We start from the raw sequence: 24,723 nt of genomic DNA, 5'->3' as shown, positions 1-24,723 counted from the left end.
CCGTTTTAGTATCCAAAGCTCCAATTTGTTAGCAATAATTTATTGTCCGATATCGTCCATGTTGTTGCCGTGACTCACGTTAAATTACCTGGGGAGGAGAAAAGGGAACACAAAGCAATGAGTCCTTAATTTTACTCACTAAATTCGAGCTGTAAAACATTAATACTCCCCCCGTTTTCGAAGGTACTGTAGAAAAACTTTTAAATCTGCATTAACATGTCTAAAGGGTCTAACTCGTTTTGTAAACAAACATTGTTTCTGTCGCTGTAGGGTCTATCTCGATCCACCCACGCAACTGGGGGCCGTTATCAGAAAGATCTATCTTCGCTCTTTCTGATAACGGCCCCCAGATGCGTGGGTGGATTGAGATGAGCCCTACAGCGACAGAAACAATGTTTGTTTACAAAACGAGTTAGACCCTTTAGACATGTTAATGCAGAAATAACGTCCGGTATGTTGTTTTTTCGGCAATTTTCTCCATCACGACTACAAAATTTGCACTCCACGTTTGTTTTGTCCACTCCAACTGACGTTTTGACGTTCCACGGGGTGGCATAGTATTTTTCATCACCAGATCAACCGCGAGTGACAGTGACAGTTGACTGAGCTGTCAAAGTACTTCGTGCGATGTTATAGGTCTGTTCGATATTCCCGTTACGGTTTGGTTAGAATTTGGTTCGAATTCTATGTTTTTGGTCAAATTCAAATTTGATGGGTAGAATTCGTATTGTGGTCCCGTTAGAAGTTAGTTTAGGCAATTTTAAATGCACAGTGGGTCGAAATGGTTTTCGATGTTGCATTTAATTTGCAGTTCGTTGAGTGATCAAGTAAATGACGGAAAAATTTCCGTTGTTTGATCATGGGTTTCGTTACGTTTAGTTTAGTTTGGAGGTAAGGGATTATTGAATAGAATATTTGACGTCGATGAACGAATGACCTTAGTTTTTCTGTTATTGTTTGTTAAGTTCAGTTCAGTTTTTTTTAAATTTTGTTAGATGCAACGTTTGAGTTTTTTTTAGTTTTTTGTAAGTTATGAAAATTTGATCAAGTTCTTGATCAAATTTTCATAAAAATGGTTGGGGTGATGTAACGTTTTGCGTTTTTCAGTTAAAATCGAAAAGAAAAATAAATAAATAGACTAAAAGTTATTTAAATTTTTGTTTTGTATTTACGTTAACGATATTGAAATATTTCATTTGTTTGTAAAATCGGTCCATGCCTGTTACTTATGCTCATGTATGTCGTAGTATGTGTTAAAGCTTTCGTGTTAAGCGCTTTTATAGCATGATACGCATGGCGCTTACATACTTTTTGGCGGATTACAGTCGCGCTGCAATTTTGTCGCCATGCATGAAAATCGCCATGCCGAATTAGTTGGCGCGATTTGGAATAATAGTAAGCAATTTCAATAGTGGGACTTTTGAAAAGCGGCACAGTTTCGAGGCGCAAGTAATATTCTGACTCGGTCATTTCGCTACGAGTACGGCTGGCAAGCAGAAGTGCGCGAGTTGAGTCTAATCCAATCTAAAGTTTCAGTTGAGTTGAGTTTGAGATTACTTTGAGTTGAAGTCGATTAAGTTAATTACGGTGTAAATTGAATTTCTAGTAGAAGGTAAAAGTAGTGAGTGAGTTTTTAGATTTTAAAGTGATGTTAAACGTATTTGTGATTTCTTTCTCTTTAGTGGACCGAGGTCCGATATTTCGCGGTTTCTGCTGATTTTTATTGCATTACGGAACTAACTACGAAAAAAGGTAATTAAATCTAATTAAATTAAAAGTGCTTAAAGCTAATATTAGTTCCTGTTGGACGTGTAGCGCCCAGCGCTTTTTTCGTACGGCTGGTTTTTGTGAGTTTCATTCGGCAATCGTCATCGCCGAATCGGGGAACTTCTGGTGGAGTGTACCGTCATTTCCGTTTGGATCAACGCGACCCGTGTGCCCAGCGAAGGCCCGCCTCCAGTAGGCAGTTAAACGGAGGCGTGAGTGAAGTCGCTCGTCCATTATCGTAGCGAAGTTCTCCCGTCGGTCGCCAAAAGCCGAAGGTAAGGTCCCGTCCGTCAATCCCCGTGGACCGGAGTACGAGAGGCGATTCGCCGAAGCGTGTCGTCAATAGCACGCCGCGAATCCGATCCAAATTCGGAAAATAGGAAACGTACTATTCCCCGCTCGGTCATAGCTGGAATCTAAGTACGCGAAGCCGGGTCGCTGGGCTTTTAGTGCCTTCCTATTGACCGGAGGAGGATCCTCCCGGGTACAACCGGCATCCGCCGTGTCCCTCTCGAGCAGAACGAATCGGAAGCTTCCAACCAGCCGCCACTCCCTCCGCACCGGTAATTCGGCCATACCGCACACGGGTCCTTCGTCGTCGCTGCGCGCCAAATCGCAGCACGGTCACGCCGGCAAACACCATTATTGACCGCCATCACCGAACGTCGAAGTCGTCGCCATCTTCGAGCTACGTCCCCCGTCACCGAGCATCGGATCACCGAAAAACCTGCGCAGGTACGTGAGAGCTTTTGTACATGGCCATGTTTGCTCTTTTCCATCCCGTATGAATATCTTCCGTCCAACACGAATGAATTCCTAGAATAAATAGTAGAAAGTTTGAAATTTCGTTTAGTTCCGTTACGTTTCACATCGCTTAATTGAATAAACATACTCACTACCTTCCGTTACGTTTTAGTTCCGTTACTTCGCTCGGATGAGTAAGAATCCCTTCGGTTTTCCCTAAGTATCTTTTAGCCTGTGAAAGAGTTGGAGTTAAATTTGCGTTCGGAGAAATTCTGCCGTTTACCAAGAACCGTTCAAAACCGTCCCTGAGTGAAATAGTCTCTTAAAAAGTCGGGCAAATTTCAACACGACCGGTGGTCTCTCTTTGAGAGTGGCGCTTAAGCCACCGTGCTTTAACCTAATCCTCAAGAATAGTTTACGAACGGTTACAGAATTCCTCCTGGAATTTCCAGTGCAATTCTTTTTGGAATTCCCACTGAAATTCATTCTGGAATTCCCCAGGAATTCCTTCTGGAATTCTCCTGGAATTCCTTCTGGAATTCCCCCTGGAACTTCTTCTGGAATTCCCCCTGGAATTCCTTCTGGAATTCTCCCTGGAATTTCTTCTGGAATTCCCCCTGGAATTCCTTCTGGAATTCCCCCTGAAATTCCTTCTGGAATTCCCCCTGGAATTCCTTCTGGATTTCCCCCTGGAATTCCTTCTGGAATTCCTTGTGGACTTCCCCCTGAAATTCCTTTTGGAATTCCCTCTGGAATTCCTCCTAGAATTCCCTCTGGAATTCCTCCTGGAATTCCTCCTGGAATTCCTCCTGGAATTCCTCCTGGAATTCCTCCTGGAATTCCTCCTGGAATTCCTCCTGGAATTCCTCCTGGAATTCCTCCTGGAATTCCTCCTGGAATTCCTCCTGGAATTCCTCCTGGAATTCCTCCTGGAATTCCTCCTGGAATTCCTCCTGGAATTCCTCCTGGAATTTCTCCTGGAATTCCTCCTGGAATTCTTCCTGGAATTCCTCCTGGAATTCCTCCTGGAATTCATCCTGTAATTCCTGCTGGAACTCCTCCTGGAATTCCTCCTAGAATTCCTTCTGGAATTCCTCCTTTAATTCCTCCTGGAATTCCTCCTAGAATTCTTCCTGGAACTCCTCCTGGAATTCCTCCTGGAATTCTTCCTGAAATTCTTCCTGGTATTTCTCCTAGAATTCCTCCTGGATTTCCCCCCAGGAATTCCTCCTGGAATTCACCGAGCAATTTCTCCTAGAATTCCCCCTGGAATTCCATTTGAAATTCTCTCTAGAGTTCCTCCTGGATACCCCCTGTAATTCGCCCTGGAAATCGTCCTTGAACTCTTCCTGGAATTCCTCCTGGAACTTCTCCTGGATTTTTTCCTGGAATTTCTTTTGGTATTTCTCCTGTAAGTCCTCTTGGAATTCCTCCTAGAATTCCTCCTGGAAATTCTCCTGGAATTCCTCTTGGAATTTCTCTTGAAATTCCTCCTTGTATTTCTTCTGGAATTCCTCCTGAAATTTATCCTGGAATTCCTTCTGGAATTTCTCCTGGAATTCCTTCTGAAATTCCCCCTGGAATTCCATGTGGATTTCTCCCTAAATTCCTTCTGGAATTCCCCCTGAAGTTCCTTGTGGAATTCCCCCTAGAATTCTTTCTGGAATTCCTTCTGGAATTCCTCCTAGAATTTCTTTTGGATTTTCCCTTGGAATTCCTTCTGAAATTCCATCTGATATTCTCTCTCGATTTCCATCTGAAATTCTCCCTGGAGTGCCTCCTAGAAACCCCTGTAATTCCTCCTGGAAACCTCCTGGAAAATCCCTGGAGTTCCTCCTGGAAACCCCCAGTAATTCCTTCTGGAATTGCCTCTGAAGTTCCTTCTGGAAATTTCTCTAGAATTCCTCCTGGAATTCCTCCTGAAATCCACTTAGAATTCCTCCTTGAATTCCTCCTGGAATTCCTCCTGCAAATCCTTGTACAATTCTTCCAGGAATTCTTCCTGGAATTCCCCCTAGAATTCCTCCTGGAATTACCCCTAGAATTCCTTCTGGAATTCCCCCTGCAGTTTCTCCTAGAATTCCCCCTGGAATTTCCCCTGGAATTCCATCTGAAATTCTTCCTGGAGTTCCTCCTGAAAACCCCTGTAGTTCCTCCTGGAATTCCCCCTAGAACTCTTCCAGGAATTCCTCCTGGAATTCCTCCTGTAATTCCTCCTGGAATTCCTCCAGGAATTCCTCCTGGAATTCCTCCAGGAATTCCTCCTGGAATTCCTCTTGGAGTTCCTCCTGGAATTCCTCCTGGAATTCCTCCTGGAATTCCTCCTGGAATTCCTCCTGGAATTCCTCCTGGAATTCCTCCTGGAATTCCTCCTTGAATTCTTCCTGGCATTCCCCCTAGAATTCCTCCTGGAATTTCCCCTGCAATTTCTCCTAGAATTCCCCCTGGAACTCCACCTGAAATTCTCTCTGGAGTTCCTCCTGGAAACCCCCTATAATTCCTCCTGGAAATCCTCCTAGAAATCTTCCCGGAATTTCTCCTGGAATTTTTCCAGGAATTTCTCCTGGAATTTCTCTTGGAAATCCTCCCAAAACTTCTCCTGGATTTTTTCCTGGAATTCCCTCTGCCATTCCTCCTGGGGGTCTCCCTGGAATTCCATCTGAAATTCTCCCTGGAAACCCCCTGTAATTCCTCCTGGAATTTCCCTTGGAATTCCTCCTGGAATTTCTCCTGGATTTCCTCCTGGAATTTCTCCTGGTTATCCTCCTAGAATTTCTCCTGGAATTTCTCCTGGAATTCCTCCTGGAATTCCCCTGCACTTGCTCTTGAAATTCCCCCTGAAATTCCGTCTCAAATTCTCCTTGGAATTCCTCTGCAATTGCTCTTGGAATTCCCCCTGGAATTCCATCTTAAATCCTCTCTAGAATTCCATCTGAAATTCTCTCTGGAATTCCATCTGAAATTCTCCCTAAAGTTCCTTCTGGAAACCTCCTGTAATTTCTCCTGGAATCCCCTCTGGAATTCCTCCTGGAATTCCCTCTGAAATTCCTCCTGGAATTTCTCTTGGAATTCATCCCGGGATTTTTGCTAACCAAGAACTGAACGTGTGCTTACGTTTTTCAGGATTTGGCCTAAATCTTAAACATCTCTATATGCGGCAGTTAGCTCGGCAGATTTCTAACGAAACAAATAATTGCTCTTTTCATCAAATCACATCGAATTATATGATTTCATTCATGGAGCTCTCGACTGAACGAACATGCTGGGTAAACCTGTAGGGGAAGACGAGCAGCAGTACAGCGAGTCAAATACCTTCAGGTATTAATTATTCCAATTGACAGAAGCTCATGTGCAAAATCAAATAAACTCAATCAGGTCAATGTGGCCTTAAATTTTAAACAACGGATCACTGTTGATTATTAGGATCATAAAGTTGATAATAAATTAAGAATAAATGTAATTGAATTTTGGAAAAAAAATAAAAATAAAGTGCATGTTGTTTCTCTTGGTAGAAAACGTAAACTATTTAAACCATGTTTTAGGTCGGTCTTTATTTCTTAATTGGTTGAAAATTTAGTGAATCTTTATCTATGATTGTCCTATTAAGGCTCAAATAACCATCATTCAGTCATCAGCAATCATCAATTATTCAAAAGCAGTTTTCTTCCCCCAAATCACAAAACCGTAATTGAAAATTATTTCACTATTATCCAGATGGTGGCCAAATTGCAATGATAAATTTTTAATAACATTGATTGAGATTTCAGCGAGAAAACTGCTTTTGAGTTTTTGCTAAACGATGATGGTTTGTTTCCTCTTGCCTAATTGAAACTTTCTTATGAAAATTTCAGAGACAAAAGAATCACCTCAGAATTTATTAAATATATTTATTTAAAAAAAAGCATATATATATTGAAATACTTCTCGCTAACAATTATCTCACTATTAGCTACCTACCACTAAGCCATCTTCCATACGAACCGACTGAGTTGAGTTATTTCCTATTAAAAGTAAAATAATCTATTCCACGTTTGCTACCGCCCATTCGACTAATACTTCTTTCATACGCGCTTCTCCCACCCCTCCTCCACCCTTTTTCTCATTCGCAGGCCATCTCGGATCTTCTGCTGGGGGTGTTCTGCATGCCGTTCACTCTGGTCGGGCAGGTATTGCGGAAGTTCATCTTCGGCAGCCTCATGTGCAAGCTCATACCGTACTTTCAAGGTAAATGGCGGACAAATGGTTTTGCATTTCACATTGTTCGATCGAACAAAAGCACATCATCATGCATCCCGGATGCAGTCATCGGCAAAATAGAGTGCCCACCTCTAATAGATAAACCCACCAATATGATTACAATACGTACAAATGTGAAGCTCTGCCCTATACGCGTGCCATATCAATAAATAGTTATTTAAAAATGTAATGTAATCTGAAAATTAGAAAAAAACGGTAAATTTTCTAATCTTTTTTATAATTTTCAACAAAATTATTTACATTTTTTGTTTAAAAATTTTTATTATCAGTATTTTTTTTTAATTTTTTTTTAACCTGTCAGTTTTTGACTTTTCTATACAGAGGTGTGCTTTAAAAATTCTGAAATGCAAATTTTATGTTATTTAATTTCTTAAATAATGCCTTTTTATTGTTTAATAGTTTTAGTTTTGTAAAACTCTTTTAATACCAATTTCGGTTTTTCTCAAATTATTTTGGTATTGTTATTATTTTAAGTTTTTCTTATTGAAATGTTAACTTTTCACTTTGCAAGTTTTTTAAACAGAGGTGAATTTTTAAAATTTTAAATGCAAATATTTTATAAATTTTTTATCAACATATTATAAAAATGCTTCCGTCACTTTGACGAGTCGAAGCTGGTGGCACTGTATTACAAAAAAAATATAAAGTCAAATTCGACTCTGTTCTTTTGCAACAAACAGTGCTCGTTGACTCTTCAAGGGGGGGATGATAAATTATAAATTCAATTGATAAAAAGTTACCCAAACAAACAGGAAAAATCATCAAACTCATCGGTTTTTTAAGGAAATTTTGTGGGCGACTAAGATTTTATTTAAAATTTTCAAAATTATATAATTTTTTTTTTTATTTTTTTTTTTTTTTTGTTAAGAAACCTACGAAAGCTTGGTGATCTGAGATCTCCACTAAATTATTTTCACTGAACTTCGGTAATCTGAACTATTACAGAAATCAGAACAGCTACAATACAATAGAAGTAAAATAGGTGTAGGGAACCTGATTAAAAAATTCTAGAGAACGCATCTGACCATCCAGTAGTACTATAATTCTGAATGCTCTACTTGATATTTACCCACTCACCGTTAATATAAAACAACCTTTCTTAATCCGATCAGTTTGATGAATTAAAAAAAATGAATGTGAAAGTACGATACAGAATGATTGATTTCATTCCCTTATTTAAAAATATTTTTTCAAGTTCTTTAGAAAAATATGTCTTATCTATATCTTTGAAACCTTTGTATAAATTCTACATTTTCTTCATTTCTAAAATGTATGATAGAATACCTAAAATTTGTGGTGTTCTGTAGTGTAACATGGAGGCAGACTGGTAAAATTTGTATTAGAATTTTACAAACTTATCTCAAATTACATATTAAGACAAGGAGTTAACTGTAACTGATCACTTTTCCACAAAAAAAATAAAATAAAAAGAGCCCTATAAAAAAACATAAAAATTTGTAAGATTATGTGCCACAAACTTCATGAAAGTGATAAAATATATAAATTCAAAAATTCAGGAGAATCGATTTATATATATATTCCGCAAATTGATTCTGTTTAATTTGTGTTTCATTTATTTTGAAGTCTTGTTATATTTTTGTCCATATGTTTTACGTTTTTACCCATGGTGCAATAAGAAATATTAGGTTGCCCTGTAAAACAAAACTTCCTCATGAGTCATGACAGGGGGTCGACACAAGTTTTCCCATCCCAAAAGAGACGAAATATCCCACAAAAAGTCGGCAAAGATTTTGCGAGTTTTGCCAGTTTTTCTCGTTTTTTTTCGTTTTTTTTTATATTTTGGCTTGGGAAATCCAATGTTGCAAACCAGGGGTCTTCCCATTCTCTCAGATTAGCTCCAGGGGGCTTCAGAGGCGTTTCAGTGCGTTTAATAGCATTTCAGAGCGTTCCGGAGGGGTTTTAGGGGAAATCACAGACGCTCAGGTGAGCTTCAGAGGGATATCAGAGGTGTTTCAATGAGTTTCAGCGCGTTCCGGTGGAGGGATTCAAAGGGATTCTTTAGAGGCATCAAGGCTCTCATATGAGCTTCGCGGTGGTTTCAGGAGGGTTTCAGAGGCGTGACTTAGCTTCAATATTGCGCCCAATTCAGAACTATTCCTGGAAAACACCTCCATGAAAACTTTGAAATAGTTTTTCACTTTTTTATCACTTAATTTTTCCTTTTTCTATTAATGTGTATTTTAACATTATGCTAATTCTACACTACTTAATTTTTCTAATTATCGTGGGAGGGACATTCTTGCAGGAATTCCTTTTATGACTTCAGTTAGAATTCTTTTAGAATGTATTCCTTCTCCACCTCAATGATCTCCAGAAACACCGCTGCTAAAGATTCCTTTAGGAATTCTTTCAGGAATTTTCAATTTTTTTCAAGAATTTTTGTAGAAGGAAATGTTTCGAATGATTTCAGCGAGAATTGTTTCAGAAATTCCTCCAGGTATGCATTCTCACCCATGAATTTCTCCCATTTCTCCAGGAATATCTCCAAAAATTCTTTGAGGTTATTTTTTCAGAAATATTCATTGGGTGTTTCTGAAGAAATTTCTTTAAAAAAATCAGTCTGAAACTAGTCCACGGATTTCTCAAAAAGAAATCCCCCTGGCCCTGGGGCTCCTTCAGTGATTCTCTAGGAAATACTTCAAGGATTGCTATACCAGTTCGTGCAGGTATTTCTTGAAACAGTTTTGAGGGCATTCCTCCCGAAATATTATCAGAATTTCTTTCAACTGCTTTTTTTTTCGTTAATTCCCCCGGAGTTGTTCCAGAAATTTCTAAAACACTTCTAAGAATTTCTCCAAAGATTTCTTCAAACGATGCGATTTTTGGAGGATTTTTTATAGAGATTGAGATATTTTTTTTTATTTGAGAAATTCCTCTAAAGTTTTCCTTTAGAAATTTAGAAATTTTTCAAGGAACTCTTTCAGAAATTATTGTTGTTATTGAAATTATTGTAATCGGAAATTCGCTCAGGCATTTATTTAGCAAACCCAAAGCCAATCTTAAAGTAAATTCTCAATAGATTCTTCTGAAAGTCGTACAAGAGTTTATCCAGAAGTTCCTCCATTTGTTCCGGGATTCTTTTTTTTGGCAATGCTTCAGGGATTTCTTCAAATTTCCTATCATCAATTCCTAAAGAAATAAGAATGCATTCCTTGGCATTTTTTCAAAAAAATGTCAAGAAATTCTTCAATGATTATTTGCAAAGGGTTCTTCAGCTTTTCTTGGTATTCTTTTAAAGATTCCTTCAACAGGTCATGATTTTCAGAAATTTCTTCAGTGGTTCTCTTAAAATTCCTCCAGGAGTTCGTTTTTGTTTCGGCTGGATTTCCTACATAAATGACTCCAGGTAGTACTTTGAAGATTTTAGTGTACTAATCCCTTCCGAAATTGTATTAGAAATTCTTATGAAAAATCCTTCAGAGGTATCTCCACGAGATCAAAAACTCCTCAAAAATGTATTGAGAAATTTCTTTAGGAATTCCGCAAGTACATTTGACTGCATTTTTTGAAGACATTTTTAAAATGATATCTACAGACATTCATCTTCGGATATCTTCAGTAATCCCTTTAGAAATTACTCAAGCATCTTTTTCCTAGGAATTAAGTAGCTATCTTAAAAAGTTTCTTGCATCCATCCCGAAATTCATCCAGAGCTAACTTCAAAATTTTTCAGGACTTTTGTCCAAGAATCTCTCTGGAAAATTTTCAAGAAAAGGCATAGCTTTCAATGGATTCTTTCAGGGATTCTTTCTTGTATTGTTTCATCGACGAAATTGCACTAACATTTTTGGAAAATTTCTAAAAAAAAATCCTGGGCGAATATCTGAAACAATTCTTGTATGAACCCCCGATGGAATCCCAGAAGATATTTCTGACTGAACCGCAGGAGTAATTTCCAAAAAGAAATCGTTTGGAACTCTTGCGAACGAGCCTCTGTAGATTTTTTAAAAGATTAGATATATTTCTTAAAAAAAAATCCCATGGAAAATTTTTGAAATTCATCCAGAGCTAACTTCAAATTTTTTTAGGACTTTGTCCAAGAATCTCTCTGGAAAATTTTCAAGAAAAGGCATAGCTTTCAATGGATTCCTTCAGGGACTCTTTCTAGTATTGTTTCATCGACGGTTTGTGCAATTTTTGGAAAAAATTCTAAAAAAAATCTCGGGCGAATATCTGAAACAATTCTTGTAGGAACCCCCGATGGAATCCCAGAAGATATTTTTGACTGAACCGCAGGAGCAATTTCTAAAAAAAATCACTGGGAACTCTTGCGAACGAGCCTCTGTAGATTTTTTCAAGATTAGATATATTTCTTAAAAAAATTCCCATGGAAAATTTTTGAAAAAGATTGAAGAAATTCCTAAATTTCTAAATAAAAGTCTCTGTAAATATTTTTGAACGAGTCTGAGCAGAATCTCTAAAGGATCTTCTAAAGAAATCTCCAGTAGAATACTCCTAGATATCTCAGGAAGTACTTCTGAATGAATCTCTGGAGAAATATCTGAAGAAATCCCAGGGAAACTCTTGAAGGAATCCCTGGAGGAATTTCTGTAGAACTTCATGGTGAAACTTCACGGGCATCCGTTGCGTTGGTGGAATTCCTAGAAAAGTTTATTGAAGAATTTTTAGAAAAATCCCTAAAGAAATCTTTTGATAAAGTGGATTTCCTGAAAGTATTTCCAAAAGCGTTCCTGCTGAAATTTCTGGAAAAACATCTAGATTGGCTTCTGGAAAAATCCCTAAAAATACTCTTGAGATGTTACTCAAAGAATTGCTGACGAAATTCAAAGTATATGATTGCTGAATGAATTCCTTGAAGAATTCGTAGAGGGATTCATAGAGTTCCCCTTAGAAGAAATGTCGGAGAAATTTCTGGGGAAATACGCGGAGGAATATTCTGAAGCAGTTCCTGCCTGAATTACTGAAAGTAACTATTCAAGAATCTCTGGACGAATCCCTGCAATATTTTATGGATGATTCCCTGAATAAATTTCTGTACACATTCCTGCAGCAATTTTCATTACAATCTGTAAAGTAATTTTTGAACAAATCTCTGGTGGACTCTGGTGGATACCTGTACGAATTTCTGAAGAAGTCTCTGCAAGATTTTCTTTGAAAGAATTAACGAAGGAATCCTGGAGAAATTATCGAGGTTTTTTTTTTAACAAATCTCAAGAAGAATTTCAAAAGTAATCTCTGGTGGAATTTTTGAAGGAATCCAGGGAAATCTTCCCAAAACAGTTCTAAGCAGGAAATTTCTTGGAATTTTGTTTAGGAAAATTTGAAGAAAGTGCCGGAGAAGTTTCTAAAGAAATCTCTGGAAGTATTTCTGAAGAAACCGCTTAAAAAGTTTCTGAAAAAACCTTGGAGGATTTTAAGACCGAATTGCTGGAGTAATTTCTGAAGGAGTTCATGGAGTAATTTTGGAAAAATAAACATAGAAGATGTCTTAAAGGAATTCTTGGACAAATTTAATGAGGTATCTCATAAAGAATTTGCGAAAGAATCGCCAGGGAAATTTCTAATTCTCCAAATGAATTCTTGAAGCAATTTCTTGAGAAATTCTAAACTTAGGGTTTTCTGAATAAATCCGTGAATGATTTCCTGAACAAATTCTCATACGGATCTCTGAAAGAATCTATGGAGCATCTTCTGAGGAAACCCATAGACCGTTTTCTAGTGGAATTCTTGGATAATCTTCAGAACAATCTTCTAGAGGGAATTATGAAAGAAATCTAAAAGAAATTACTTAAGGAATCCATGGAAGATGTTTTTCAAAGAACTTTAAAAGGAAACCGTGAAAGACTTTCTGAGAGGGGAGAAATTTCTAAAGAAATCCGTGAAGCAATTTAAGGAGGAAACCAAGGAAGGCCATTATAAAGCCTTAAATTAATTTTCAGAAATAATCTCTAGTAAACTTTGAAGTAAAATTTGGAAGAAAGTATAAAGGAATTCTTAAAGAAATCTCCGAAGACATTCCTGGCGAAATTTCTTTAAAATTCCGCGGCAAATTTCTGTAGGAATCACCGCAAGAGTTTCTTAAGAAATACCTGGAGATTCTGTTACTGGAATTCATGGAGGAATTTCTGAAGATATCCATGGATGGTTTTATAAATAAATCGTTCAATAAAGTTCTGGAGGAATCTCTCAAAGAATTTCTGAAGAGATCAGAAAGGAATTCAGAAGAAATTTATGCAGGAATTTCTGAACCAATCCAACATTTTCAATAATTTTCTTTTGAAAATATTCAGAAAAATAACTAGTGAATTGTTTAAATTAATTCCTGAAACTGAAAAAAAAATCCCTGAAGAACATTTTCTATTGAATCTTTGATCTATATTTTTAAGAGACCATCGAGAAATTTCTGCGGAAGTTGTAGGCAATCGTCGAATAAATTTCTGAAGAAATCCTTGAAATATTTATTTTTCACGCAGAAATTTGGATTTGGGATATAACCATAGGCAATATATTTAGGACGCGCAATATATTGGGACTTTTCTTACATATCTGCAGACGCTGGTTACTCAGTAACTTGGAGTAAACTCGATGACACCACTGGATGAACTTCACGAGGGCTTCAGAGGGGTTTCAAGGCGTTTCAAAGCATTGCAGGGTGCTTTAGTGGATTTTCCGGGTTTTAAGGGGCAACACAGGCTTTCAGGTGAGCTTCAAACAGTTTTCATGGGGGTTTCAAGGCGATTTAGGGGCGTTTCATGGGGTTTCAGACTGAGTACGCTTGTAAAGGGCCCATATAGCCGATGCGGTAAGCGCAAGGGGAATTCAGCTTGACCCATGCTGAGAGGGATGGGTTCGATGCCCAGTCGGTCCAGATACTCTGTGGCGTTTCAGGAAATTTAACGTGAGCTCCAGAACTTCCCAGTGGGGTTCCAGGGAGTCTCAGGAGGGTTCCAGGGAGTCTCAAGGACGTTTCTAGAGCTCCCAGGAGAGTTTTAGTAGGTTACATGGGGTCTCAAGTGCATTCCAGGGAGTCTCAGGTGCGCTTCAGGGGCGCTTCAGGAGTTCCAGGGGGGTCTAAGGTGCGTTTCAGGTGGTCTTAAGAGGGTTTCAGGGGTCTCATGGATGTTTTGGAGGACCCAGGGGCATTTTAGGGGGTCTCAGGGGGTTTTATGGGTAAGGATGTTATGGATCACCTGGCAATCGCGTGACTCATTAGTCTATAACGCTATAACTATGCCGAAGCCTAATATTAGAATCCGATCGTCGGCAAACTTGTAGATTATTATTTTCCTAATATATTCACCAAGGATGTAATATTGGAACTTAATATTCACGGCGTGAAAGTGCTATTACCACCTACTGATCATTTAGTATGATCAGGTGATACTTGCGCTCTCACTCAGTATATATGAGAATTGAAGTATGACTGCCTTGATGCAAATTGTAGGAAAAATACTACCGTACAAGCTAGGCTTCTGAAATGAGTTATGGACCAATGAATCAAACGATTTCAAGGTGATTCAAAACATCCATGTCCATGGGGGTCACAGGAGAACTCATGGACGATCCATGGGATTCCAAGGGGTCGTAGGGGTGTTGCAGGGGTGTTCAAGGGTTATGAGGAGGGTTCCAAAGGGTCTCAGGCGGTTCCAGGAGGTCTCAAAGGCCTTTCAGGAACGCTTTAGGAGGATTAGGCAGTTCCTTGGGGTCTCAGCCGCATTCCAGGGAGTCGCAGGGGCATTTCAGGAGGTCTCAGGAGGTTCCAGAGTATTCCAGGGGGTGTCAAAAGGTTTCCAAGGGGCGTCAGGGGCGCTCCATGGGGTTCCAAGGGGAATACCAGGAGGTCTCAGGGGCGATTTGTGAAATCTCCAGGAGATTTAGGGACAATTCATGGGATTTCAGAAGCGTTTCAGAGGGTCTCAGGAGAGTTCAGGGAGTCTCAAGGTGTTTTTCTGGAACCGTTTCAGAGGTCTCAGGGGGATTATGGTGTTTCCATGGGGTCTCAAGGGCGCTTCAGGGGTTTGCAAAGGTTTTCAAGGGAGTTCCAGGGAGTCTCATGGGCGTTTCAGGTGATTCCATAGGGCCTCAGAGGCGTTCCAAAGGGTCTAGAGGCTTCTTTTCCGTTAACATACCTTATCCCTAATATCTTAAGTACTCCAACTGCTCTGAATCAAATTCCAAATATAGCAACAAGGCTGAAATACTACACAACACATGCACATAACCTTAGAAGACATCTGGCTGGATGGATATCGTTTGGGGGCTCACCTTGGCCCAACGAGAAATTCGCTTGATGTATATTCTAGAAGAGTTCAGAGGACCTAGAACATCTCTTTTCTAAAAAAAAATCAGAACTTCACATTTGTACATAAAGTTTTTTTTTTTAAATAAATAAATAACCAAGTCGAAGTCAATCCAACACAGTTGGTTTTACTCAGATATCGATAAATCTTTAGTTTTTCCATTGAAAGTTTGTAGAAACTGAGAAACTGACTAGAAAACGTTCTTGGTTCGGGCATTTTATTTTGCCAGCGTCTGCCTTTTCTTCGTTATGATAGTTTGCCAGCAATATGGCTTCAGTCAGAGGTTTCGAAGAACATGCCAGCCAATTATAACGACGTGGGTTTGAAAGCAAAACTCTGGAACATAAAATAATTGAATCCTGTCCGTCCGGGTGCTCACCCCTCCTATTGCAGCCGTTTCCGTTTCGGTGGCCGTCTGGACCTTGGTGGCCATCTCGTTGGAGCGCTACTTTGCCATCTGCCGGCCGCTTTCGTCCCGCCGCTGGCAGACCCAGTTCCACGCGTACAAAATGATCGCCCTGGTGTGGCTGGTAAGCTTCCTGGTCAACTCGCCCCTGTGCTACATCCAACGGTTGCAGCCGGTGCATCGGCTGCGTTCGGCGACATCGACGGCAAACGGTTTGAGCAATGTCATTGCCATCGGAACCGATAGCACCCAGCCGATGAAGTGCCGCGAGATGTGGCCGGACAAGTCGTACGAACGGGCCTATGTGCTGTTCCTGGACGCGGGGCTGCTGTGCTTTCCGCTGATAACCATGGGATTTTCCTACTCGATGATTGTGTCCAAGCTGTGGCGTGGCCTGAGGCGAGAGATACGCCACTCGACTCATCAGAAGCATCAACGTGAGTATTATTTATTTTGTTTCTGTTTATAATTTGCAGACCAATTATGAAAGCTAAAGTGATTTTATTTTATATCAAACGGTCAAAGGATGAACTACAATCTATTACCGAAAACGAATCAAATCTCGCGTTTAGTATCATACAGGCACAGACAAACAGACGTAACTCTTAGTGGAAATCCATATAAACTTTTTGGCCAATTTTTCAAATAGGAAACCGTTGAAACACTATCGCCACAGACAAACAGACGTAACACCTAGAACAATTTTCGTGAAAATCCATCGCCCACTTCACACTACCATCACCTGGTAGAAAAGTTGCACGAAACACGGTGGTGTGCCATATTGTCAACAGAAGGCGCTAGTGTAAAACGTCAAACGCAAAGGAAAACGATGCGTGCGCCTCTGGTTGTGAAAGCCACAACTATGAAGATTTAAAATGATCGTTAAAAGTGTGGTCGATGGAAATTTCGCAAGTGTTACGTCTGTTTGTCTGTGCTATCGCCATCTGTTGCACAAACCGCGCGCAACATTGTCGGCCATGATCGATTTTCACCTGTCATTCTTCCAGTGAAGAGAATTGTCAGACAAAAGAGGCACAAAACAAGCAACAAAGAAGGTGCGACGATTAGTCTTTATCCCTACTGGTGACAGATAATGACATGATCTCGAATTTTTTTGTTGCAGACAAAACGGAAGCTGAATTTGTTGCGTACTTTTCAACTCGTGAATAATCAATTATTACAAACCCAAAGTCGAAACTGTTTGATGATAGAGCTTCACCAGAGTTGCAGTGTTTACCGACTCGAAGTTACCGTTCGAAAATCGCAATGCAAGGCTTAAAAATCTCTAAAATCGTGGTGTACGATGTTAATCCCATTATTTTCAAGTTGGGACAAACTTATGTCGCATGGGTTGTTTTGTCGCAACAAATACAGGTTGCGACATTGTCATTATTGTTGCGCGATGGTTGAATTTTGATTCACTGTTCTTAACACATACACTCTCATTTGTCTATAACCACACTTGTTGCACAATGTGATAAATTAAAAAAATCGATCAAAACAAGTTTATTCACATATTCATTTTGTCTGCTTTTAAATCATGCGTTATTTCCGCAGGATTATATTGTCGCGCTTATCTTTTATTAGAGTCCTGCGGCGGTCGTACGCTCGCAAGGCATACCGCCGCATGACAGTCGCAAGGCAAAACAAAAGAAAAAGTGATCCCGCCAAAAACAAAAGCACGTGGGTTTCGCGAAGTGACAGATGTTTTTGAATGTATTTGTGACGAACGGCAACAGCAGCTCAGTAGAATGAGTGTTCTTGCTGTCAAACCCCATATAGTGGAATTATATACTTTTAAATCTGGTGACGCTGTTATGATTAGTGACTGTCGCGCTAATATCAGAAGCCAGAGGCAGATAATCGCCATATTCTGATTTTTCGTTTAGCCGAGACCAAAAAAATTTCAAAAAAGTGTCAGGAAACTCATACAAAAGATTCTATTGTAAAACTTTTTAATCGTAGTGATAGTATATCTAGTACTGTTTTATAAAAATGTGATACATCACACTTACGTATACACTGAAACAAAAACGAGGGTAAAATCCCTTCAAATGTCATTTTTTGCCTAGACATTCGTTTAGCCAAGGTAAATGAAAAATTGGTTTTCAATAGATTTTTTTTGCAATTTCGTGCAGCAGTTTTGAAAATATGGCACAGAATTATTGATAGAAATGTTCAAATTATTGTATAAAATGTCATGAAAAAATTAAGTATATTGGGTTTTGGTTGGTTAAATCTTAAAATCTTAAAAGCATTACTAAATGAGTAAGAAGACTACTAAGTGAAAGAACTGCAAGGATTGTCAGAATTTTTGTACCCTGTTTATTTAAAAGCAGATGTTCATACAAAAATGCTAGATTAGGTCAAACAATTGGCCTATTTCATTCAATCTGAAGAAATATAATATAAATGAGTCTTAGTTTTGAACCTCATTCATTTTTAACATAATTTATTTGAAAAGAACGTCTAAATTATGAAACAAGTAGTTCATGCTAGAAATTTGAATACTTTCGATGTCATTTCTCGAAATGTGAACTGTCCAATGTATGTTATTTCAGCCAGAATACAGTCTAGAAGATATTGGGAGCTAGTAGAAGACGTAATAGTAGTAAACGCTGTGATTTATGCAAGTGAAACCATCATATTTCATCAAAACAATACTTAACTACGTGATTTTTTATGGTTTGCGTTATTTTTTTCTGTCAAAAACATTGTTTTTCGTAAATTTTCAACCTGCACTCGTCATGGAACCTTCATTAGATTCTTTTGAAACACTTCCGATAAAAATAACTACATCAAATCTCAATTTGAAAACATTTACAATATTATGACATATTTATATGAGATGCATGTAAAATTAATATGGCAACACTTCCAAAAACGATCTAGTTCATGATTTACAAGTCGATCTATAATGCAGATCACCATACAAACGATTTTGTTGGACATTTTTCGAAATTTGTTTTACCCTTCTTACACCCATAACAAGGGTACACTGAGGATACTGTTCGTATGCTTTTCATAGTTTACATCTTATGAATCAGTTATTTTTATTTTTTTCATCATTTCATAGTTCTCTTATGCTTTTCATACATCGAAAAGCGAAATCCATAAGACTTGTCGTATGAAAAATCTCATAAGAAGCATCGTATGAAAATCATAAGATGTGTTATGAAACGCCATTGCTAAAAAACAACAAAACTTTTATTGGCTTCTCATCACTTCAACTTCCGAAGCGTCGATAGGCGTATGAGTAAAGCACGCACTCGCCAACCTTGACGTCCCTGGTTCGATTCCAGATTGCGTTTTTTTTTTAATTTGTGCAAAATGTTTCATAAAAATATGTATGATAGTCATACGACATAGTTTCAGTTTTTATACGCTATCGGTATGATTTTCATACGTGAGTGTTATGAAATTTATACAGTAACAGTATGACAATAATAGTTGGCGCTTTGAATCCAAAATCATAGTTCGTAACTATGATTTTCGCAAGAAATTCTTGTGGCAAAAAATCATAGTTGATTCGTATGATTTTCGAAGTTGCAGTATCCTCAGTGTATAAATACCGCTTGGAAAATCGACTTTCGATCCGAGGCCCGCAGGGCCGAGTCACATATATCAATCAACTCAGCTCGACGAATTGAGCAAATGTCTGTATGTGCGCGTGTGTGTGTGTGTGTGTGTGTGTGTGTGTGTGTGTGTGTGTGTGTGTGTGTGTGTGTGTGTGTGTGTGTGTGTGTGTGTGTGTGTGTGTGTGTGTGTGTGTGTGTGTGTGTGTGTGTGTGTGTGTGTGTGTGCGTGTGTGTGTATGTATGATACAAAATAAATGTCACTCACGGTTCTCAGCCGTCTGTTGACCGATTTGAGTTCTCCTGGAAGCAAATGAAAGCTACTACATCCTAGTAGAACGCTATAGAATTTTATTTCGATTGGACATTTGGTTACCGAGATAACTTTCATAGAGTACTTGGGAGTAGCACTTCTTAACAATTTCAGAGATTTTTGACAAGGTCAAAATCATGATAAATTTCTGAACCGTCCATCAGCCGATTTGGGTTCTCTTACCGTCAAATAAAAGCTACTATATCCTAGTTAAACCCTATCAAATTTTAATAAGATTGGACATTCGGTTACTGAAATATCTTTCGAAGAGTATTTGAGAGTTGCATAAAACTCAACTTTTTGTATCATTAAAAAAATCTCAGCCGTCAGTCAACCGATTTTATTTCTCTTAGCACCAAATGAAAGCTACGACATCCTAGTAGAACCCTATTCAATTTTATTTCGATTGGACGATCGATAACTAAGATATCTTTCAAAGAGTACTTGGGAGTAATACAACTTAACTTTTTGAGAGATTTTTGATCAATTGTATCATAAAAAAATTCTCAGCCGTCTGTCAACTGTTTTGGAATTTCTTAGCACCAAATGAAAGCAACAGCATTCTTGTAGAATCCTTTTCAATTCTATTAAGATTGGACATTTTGTTACAGAGATATCTTACGAAGAGTACTTGAGACTTATTCAACTCAACTATTTGAGATTTTTGACAAAGTGTATTATAATAAATTGCTCAACCGTCAGTCAACCGATTTGATTTCTCTTAGCACCAAATAAAAGCTACAACATCCTAGTAGAACGCTATTCAATTTTATTTCATTTGAATATTTGGTTACTAAGATATCTTCCGTAGAGTATTTGGCAATAATACAAGCTAACTTTTTGAGACATTTATAACAAAGTAAAAGTATATCATAATAAATGTCTCAGACATCTGTTAACCAATTTGAGTTCTCTTTGCACCAAATGAAAGCTATCACTTCCTTGTAGAACGCTCTTGATTCTTATTTGTATTGGACATTCGGTTACCGAGATATCTTTAGTACTTGGGAGTAATTTCAATAAATTCCATTTTTTTATTATTATGTTTGCTTGCTTTCTTACATGAGGTACAACTAATAATGCAACTGGCTCTAGGTTGAATTGAGGATCATTCAATATCATTTAAATACTACATTCTCTTCTTAGAATGCTCGAAAATTGTATCGCAGTTTCTCTAAAATCATGTTAGTGAAACATGTAAAAATGTATCATTATGGCACGGGCCCCGGGTTTGGCCAGTCTAAGGGAAATTATTTTTCAATAACAAATACTTCCTTGTCCTCATATAAAGTGTATACTTTTCAATAAACTAAATAAGCTTCGAATCTATAAACTTGTAGAAAAAAAAAATGCCAGAACCGGACAAAAATATTTTTGAAAAATCTTGCAGTTTCTGAAGGGATGCTCAGATACAGCGAGTGAGTTGTTGTTGTACGTGGAAATTGAAGTTTTTACTACGTAATACGCCCCATCCCGGTATGATATAGCAGTGATTGTTTCTTTATTAGTCCATCTATCGTGCGTTGGTGAAGGTAGAGGAGTTTGTTTTCGGAAAACTGTGCTAAAATAGTTACAAATCGTCGGCCGAAATTAACTCTTGCCGGTGCCATATTGAATTGGAACAACGTTTGGGTTCATCTACAAAGCGTTTTACCTCTCCATTGTGAAGGCACTCACTCGAATGAACACAAACAGAACAACTCGCACTACTGCTTCCAAGATGGGCAAAGAGTCACAAACACTACTTTCATCGAATCAAAACAAATCCGAGAGAGGATCGAAGGATGATCTGCACAAATCTACGGACCAGCCGCTGTCCATTGATGATCTTTTCGATCGGATGAGGCTAATGATCGAAGAAGGAAATGTGAAAATTGAACAGAAGATTGACGGATTCAACAGCACATTGGTGAACGAGATAACCACTCTACGAACTGACGTGAAGGCACTGAAGGCTGATTGTGTTCAACAATTCCGAGATCTGAAGGACTCATTCACGGTTACACAACGAGATGTAAATGAAAACCGGGAAGCTATTAGGAGACAGGAAAAATCCCGTGACCTGTTGCTGACTGGAGTGCCCTACACTGTCTCTGAATCAACGGATGAGTTCCTGCACAAGGTAGCACTTGCCGTTGGATACACAGATGAAAATGTTCCCTTGGTCTTCACTAAGCGGTTGGCACGAACGCCAATTGCTCCTGGAACAACACCACCAATCCTGATGCAGTTTGCCTTCAAAGCATCGAGAGACGAGTTTTTCCATCGCTATCTTTCGACAAGGAATCTCAACCTACTTACTCTTGGATTTGGCGTCGATAGAAGAATTTTCTTGAATGAAAACCTCACTGATTCTGCAAGACGTGTCAAGGGTGCAGCTATCAAACTGAAGAAGGAAGGGAAGGTTTCCAGCGTGTTCACTAAGGATGGAGTCATCTTTGTCAAATCCAAGCCGGATTCCCCGGCACAACCCGTCAATTCGCCGGATCAATTACAATCCTTTGGATAATGATCTTTACCTTTCCTTGTATTTTCATTTTCCTACCTTATTTTCCATGAACCCCTTCCTTCAGAATCTCCATGATTCCCTCCGCTCCTGAAAGTCTAAATAAAAAAAAACAACCTTTCCTTATAGCTTTTCTTGTTCCTTCACTTCTTCCATTGTTTCAGATCCCTAGTTCTCCTTGATTCCTTCCTTCCTAAAAGTTTACCTAACATGGATGGACGAGGAAGCTTCTTTTGCTGCTGCTGTTCCTGCTATTGTTGTTGCTTGCTGTTGCTGTTGGGGTGGCTAACTGCTGCGGTGCCACTGAATGAGAACTTCAATCAATCCACAAATCGAATAACCACTTGTAGATGTAGATGAAAATGTATATGTATTATTTCATGAAGTTTAGTTTAGTTCCTATTTCCTCATTGTTTTACCAGTTGATGCCTCTATGCTGCTGCATTAATATGCTCATTTTTGATGGCGGTTGATTTGTTCAATCCTCTTGCACGTCCAAATGAAAGTTTCTCCATAATTCCTCGTGCTGTTATGAATGCTGCTTTACTCGAGAATAAAATAAATATTTGCCACTTGAATATTCAAAGCTTATGTGCTCGCCAACTTTCTAAGTTTGAAGAGTTTAAAAATGTATTTATTGGTAGCAAACTTGACTTGATTTGTTTAAGTGAAACATGGTTAACGGATAGCGTTTCGGATAACATAATTTCAATGGATGGCTACAAATTACTTCGAAACGATCGCAAATATGGCAGAGGTGGCGGATTATGTGTTTATTATAAGTCCGATCTTAATTGTAAGATTATTGCTGCGCCAGATTTGTACGCTGACCCTATTCCAATGGATCGCACTGAGTATCTATTTGTAGAAGTGCGTATCAATGACGATAAGTTTCTGGTCGGAACTTTCTATTCTCCTCCCGATTCAGACTGTTCTTCCATGTTAGAAGAGAAACTTTCAGAGTTGTCTCTAAACTATACTAGCACAATACTCACTGGTGATTTCAATACTGACTTATTAAAGTTTTGTCCAAAAACTACACGTTTTAAAAATACGATAGAAAGCTTTGGTTTGGAGTGTCTTAATGAAGTACCGACCCATTTCCATTCTGACGGAAGCTCGTTGATTGATCTTCTGTTAGCAAATAGTAAGGAACTGATAGTTAAATTTAATCAAGTTTCGGCCGCTGGTTTTTCTAAACATGATATAATTTTTGCATCACTAAATTTTTCACGCTCTAATAGTAATAGCGGTCATCGCTGCTACAGAGACTATAGTCGCATTGACTATCCTCAGTTGCAATCGGCTCTGGAATCCATTGATTGGGATCAATTGTATACCATAAATAACTCCGACCTCGCATTAGATTTTTTCAACTTGCATATTTTCGAACTTTATGAAGCCTTCGTTCCGGAACGAATCTGCCGCCCTAAACGTGATGCTGTATGGTTTAATAATGAGATTCGTTTTGCGATGGTCGAAAGAGATCTTGCTTATAGTACTTGGCGTCAAACTCAAAGTGAGCATCACTTTGCTCAATTTAAACGACTTCGTAATCGCGTTACCCAGCTGATAAATAAGGCAAAACGTGATAAGTTATCATCAACGCTTTTAGGAACAAACTCTAGCAAGCAGCTCTGGAATAAATTGAAACAAATCAATATTAAATCTAATAAAAATGATAACATAGAATTTTCTCACACGGCTAACGAAATTAACGAGTTCTTCGGGGAAAACTTTACCGAAGTTACTGAATATCCGTCAATTCCACCCGCTAATGCAGACGGATTTCATTTTCGAGTCTGTGATGAATCTGATGTCGTTATTGCTCTTAGCTCGATTACTTCTAATGCCGTTGGATTAGACGGAATACCTTTAAAATTCATTAAGCTGATACTACCTAGTGTGATTACTCAGATAACCTATATTTTCAATGTAATTTTTAGGTCTTCAAATTTCCCCTCTTCCTGGAAAACAGCTAAGATAATACCAATTCGTAAAAAACCCAGATCATCTGATTTGAGCAACCTCCGACCAATAAGTATACTGTGCTCGTTATCAAAAGTCTTCGAGAGGATAGCAAAGAATCAAATACAAATGTTTATAACTAGATACAAATTATTAACTCCTTACCAATCTGGATTCCGATCCGGTCACAGTACTACTACAGCACTTTTAAAAGTGCATGACGATATTCACCGAGTCATTGACAAAAAAGGAGTAGCTTTACTTCTTCTAATAGATTTCTCGAAGGCTTTTGATCGGGTTTCACATTCTAAGTTGCTGAGAAAGCTGTCACAAAATTTTTACTTTTCACGTAGCGCAGTTACTTTAATTTCGTCTTACCTTAGTTGTCGCACTCAAGTTGTGAGTGCAAATGGAGAGTTATCGAACGGAATTCATATTATATCTGGTGTACCACAAGGTTCGGTTCTTGGACCTCTCTTATTCTCGTTATTTATTAATGATCTTCCTACGGTGTTGGAACACTGTATGATCCATATTTTCGCCGACGACGTTCAGCTGTACATATGCTCCATGACTGATTCTTTAGAAACCGTTGCCAGGCTTATAAATATTGATTTGCGAAATGTGGTCGATTGGTCCAGCAGTAATCTCCTGCCGATCAATACTACAAAAACTAAAGTCATGTACTTCAATCGACGTGGTGGACCTCAATCATTACCAGATATTTTTGTTCAAAATGATAAATTAGACTATGTTGTTAAGGCTTCTAATCTTGGTGTAGTTTTCCAGTCAAATCTAGAGTGGGACTCTCATATAAACAATCAATGCTGCAAAATTTATTCTGGTTTGCGTCATTTAAAATTAACGGGCGGTATGGTATCCAGAGCAATTAAAATTGAGCTAAT

General features: G+C 38.5%; 1 protein-coding gene across 2 annotated transcripts in view; it reads left to right on the top strand.

Annotated features, from left to right (window-relative positions):
* Window positions 1-24,723, top strand: part of LOC115256380 (octopamine receptor 2) — a 242,856-nt gene that overhangs the window by 132,233 nt on the left and 85,900 nt on the right. For both annotated transcript variants that reach the window (XR_003892593.2, XM_029854770.2), the window contains exons 3-4: window positions 6,621-6,735; window positions 15,444-15,893. Coding sequence is in view for 1 of the 2 variants with exons in the window: in XM_029854770.2 (XP_029710630.1) it covers window positions 6,621-6,735; window positions 15,444-15,893 (565 nt within the window). In the remaining variant the exon portion in view is untranslated. The remainder of the gene's footprint in view (window positions 1-6,620; window positions 6,736-15,443; window positions 15,894-24,723) is intronic.

The sequence above is a fragment of the Aedes albopictus genome, chromosome 1 (genome assembly GCF_035046485.1).
Source record: "Aedes albopictus strain Foshan chromosome 1, AalbF5, whole genome shotgun sequence".
NCBI classification, from domain to species: Eukaryota; Metazoa; Arthropoda; class Insecta; order Diptera; family Culicidae; genus Aedes; species Aedes albopictus.
Note: the sequence above shows the minus strand (reverse complement) of the source record. Positions and strands in the feature narration are given on the sequence as shown.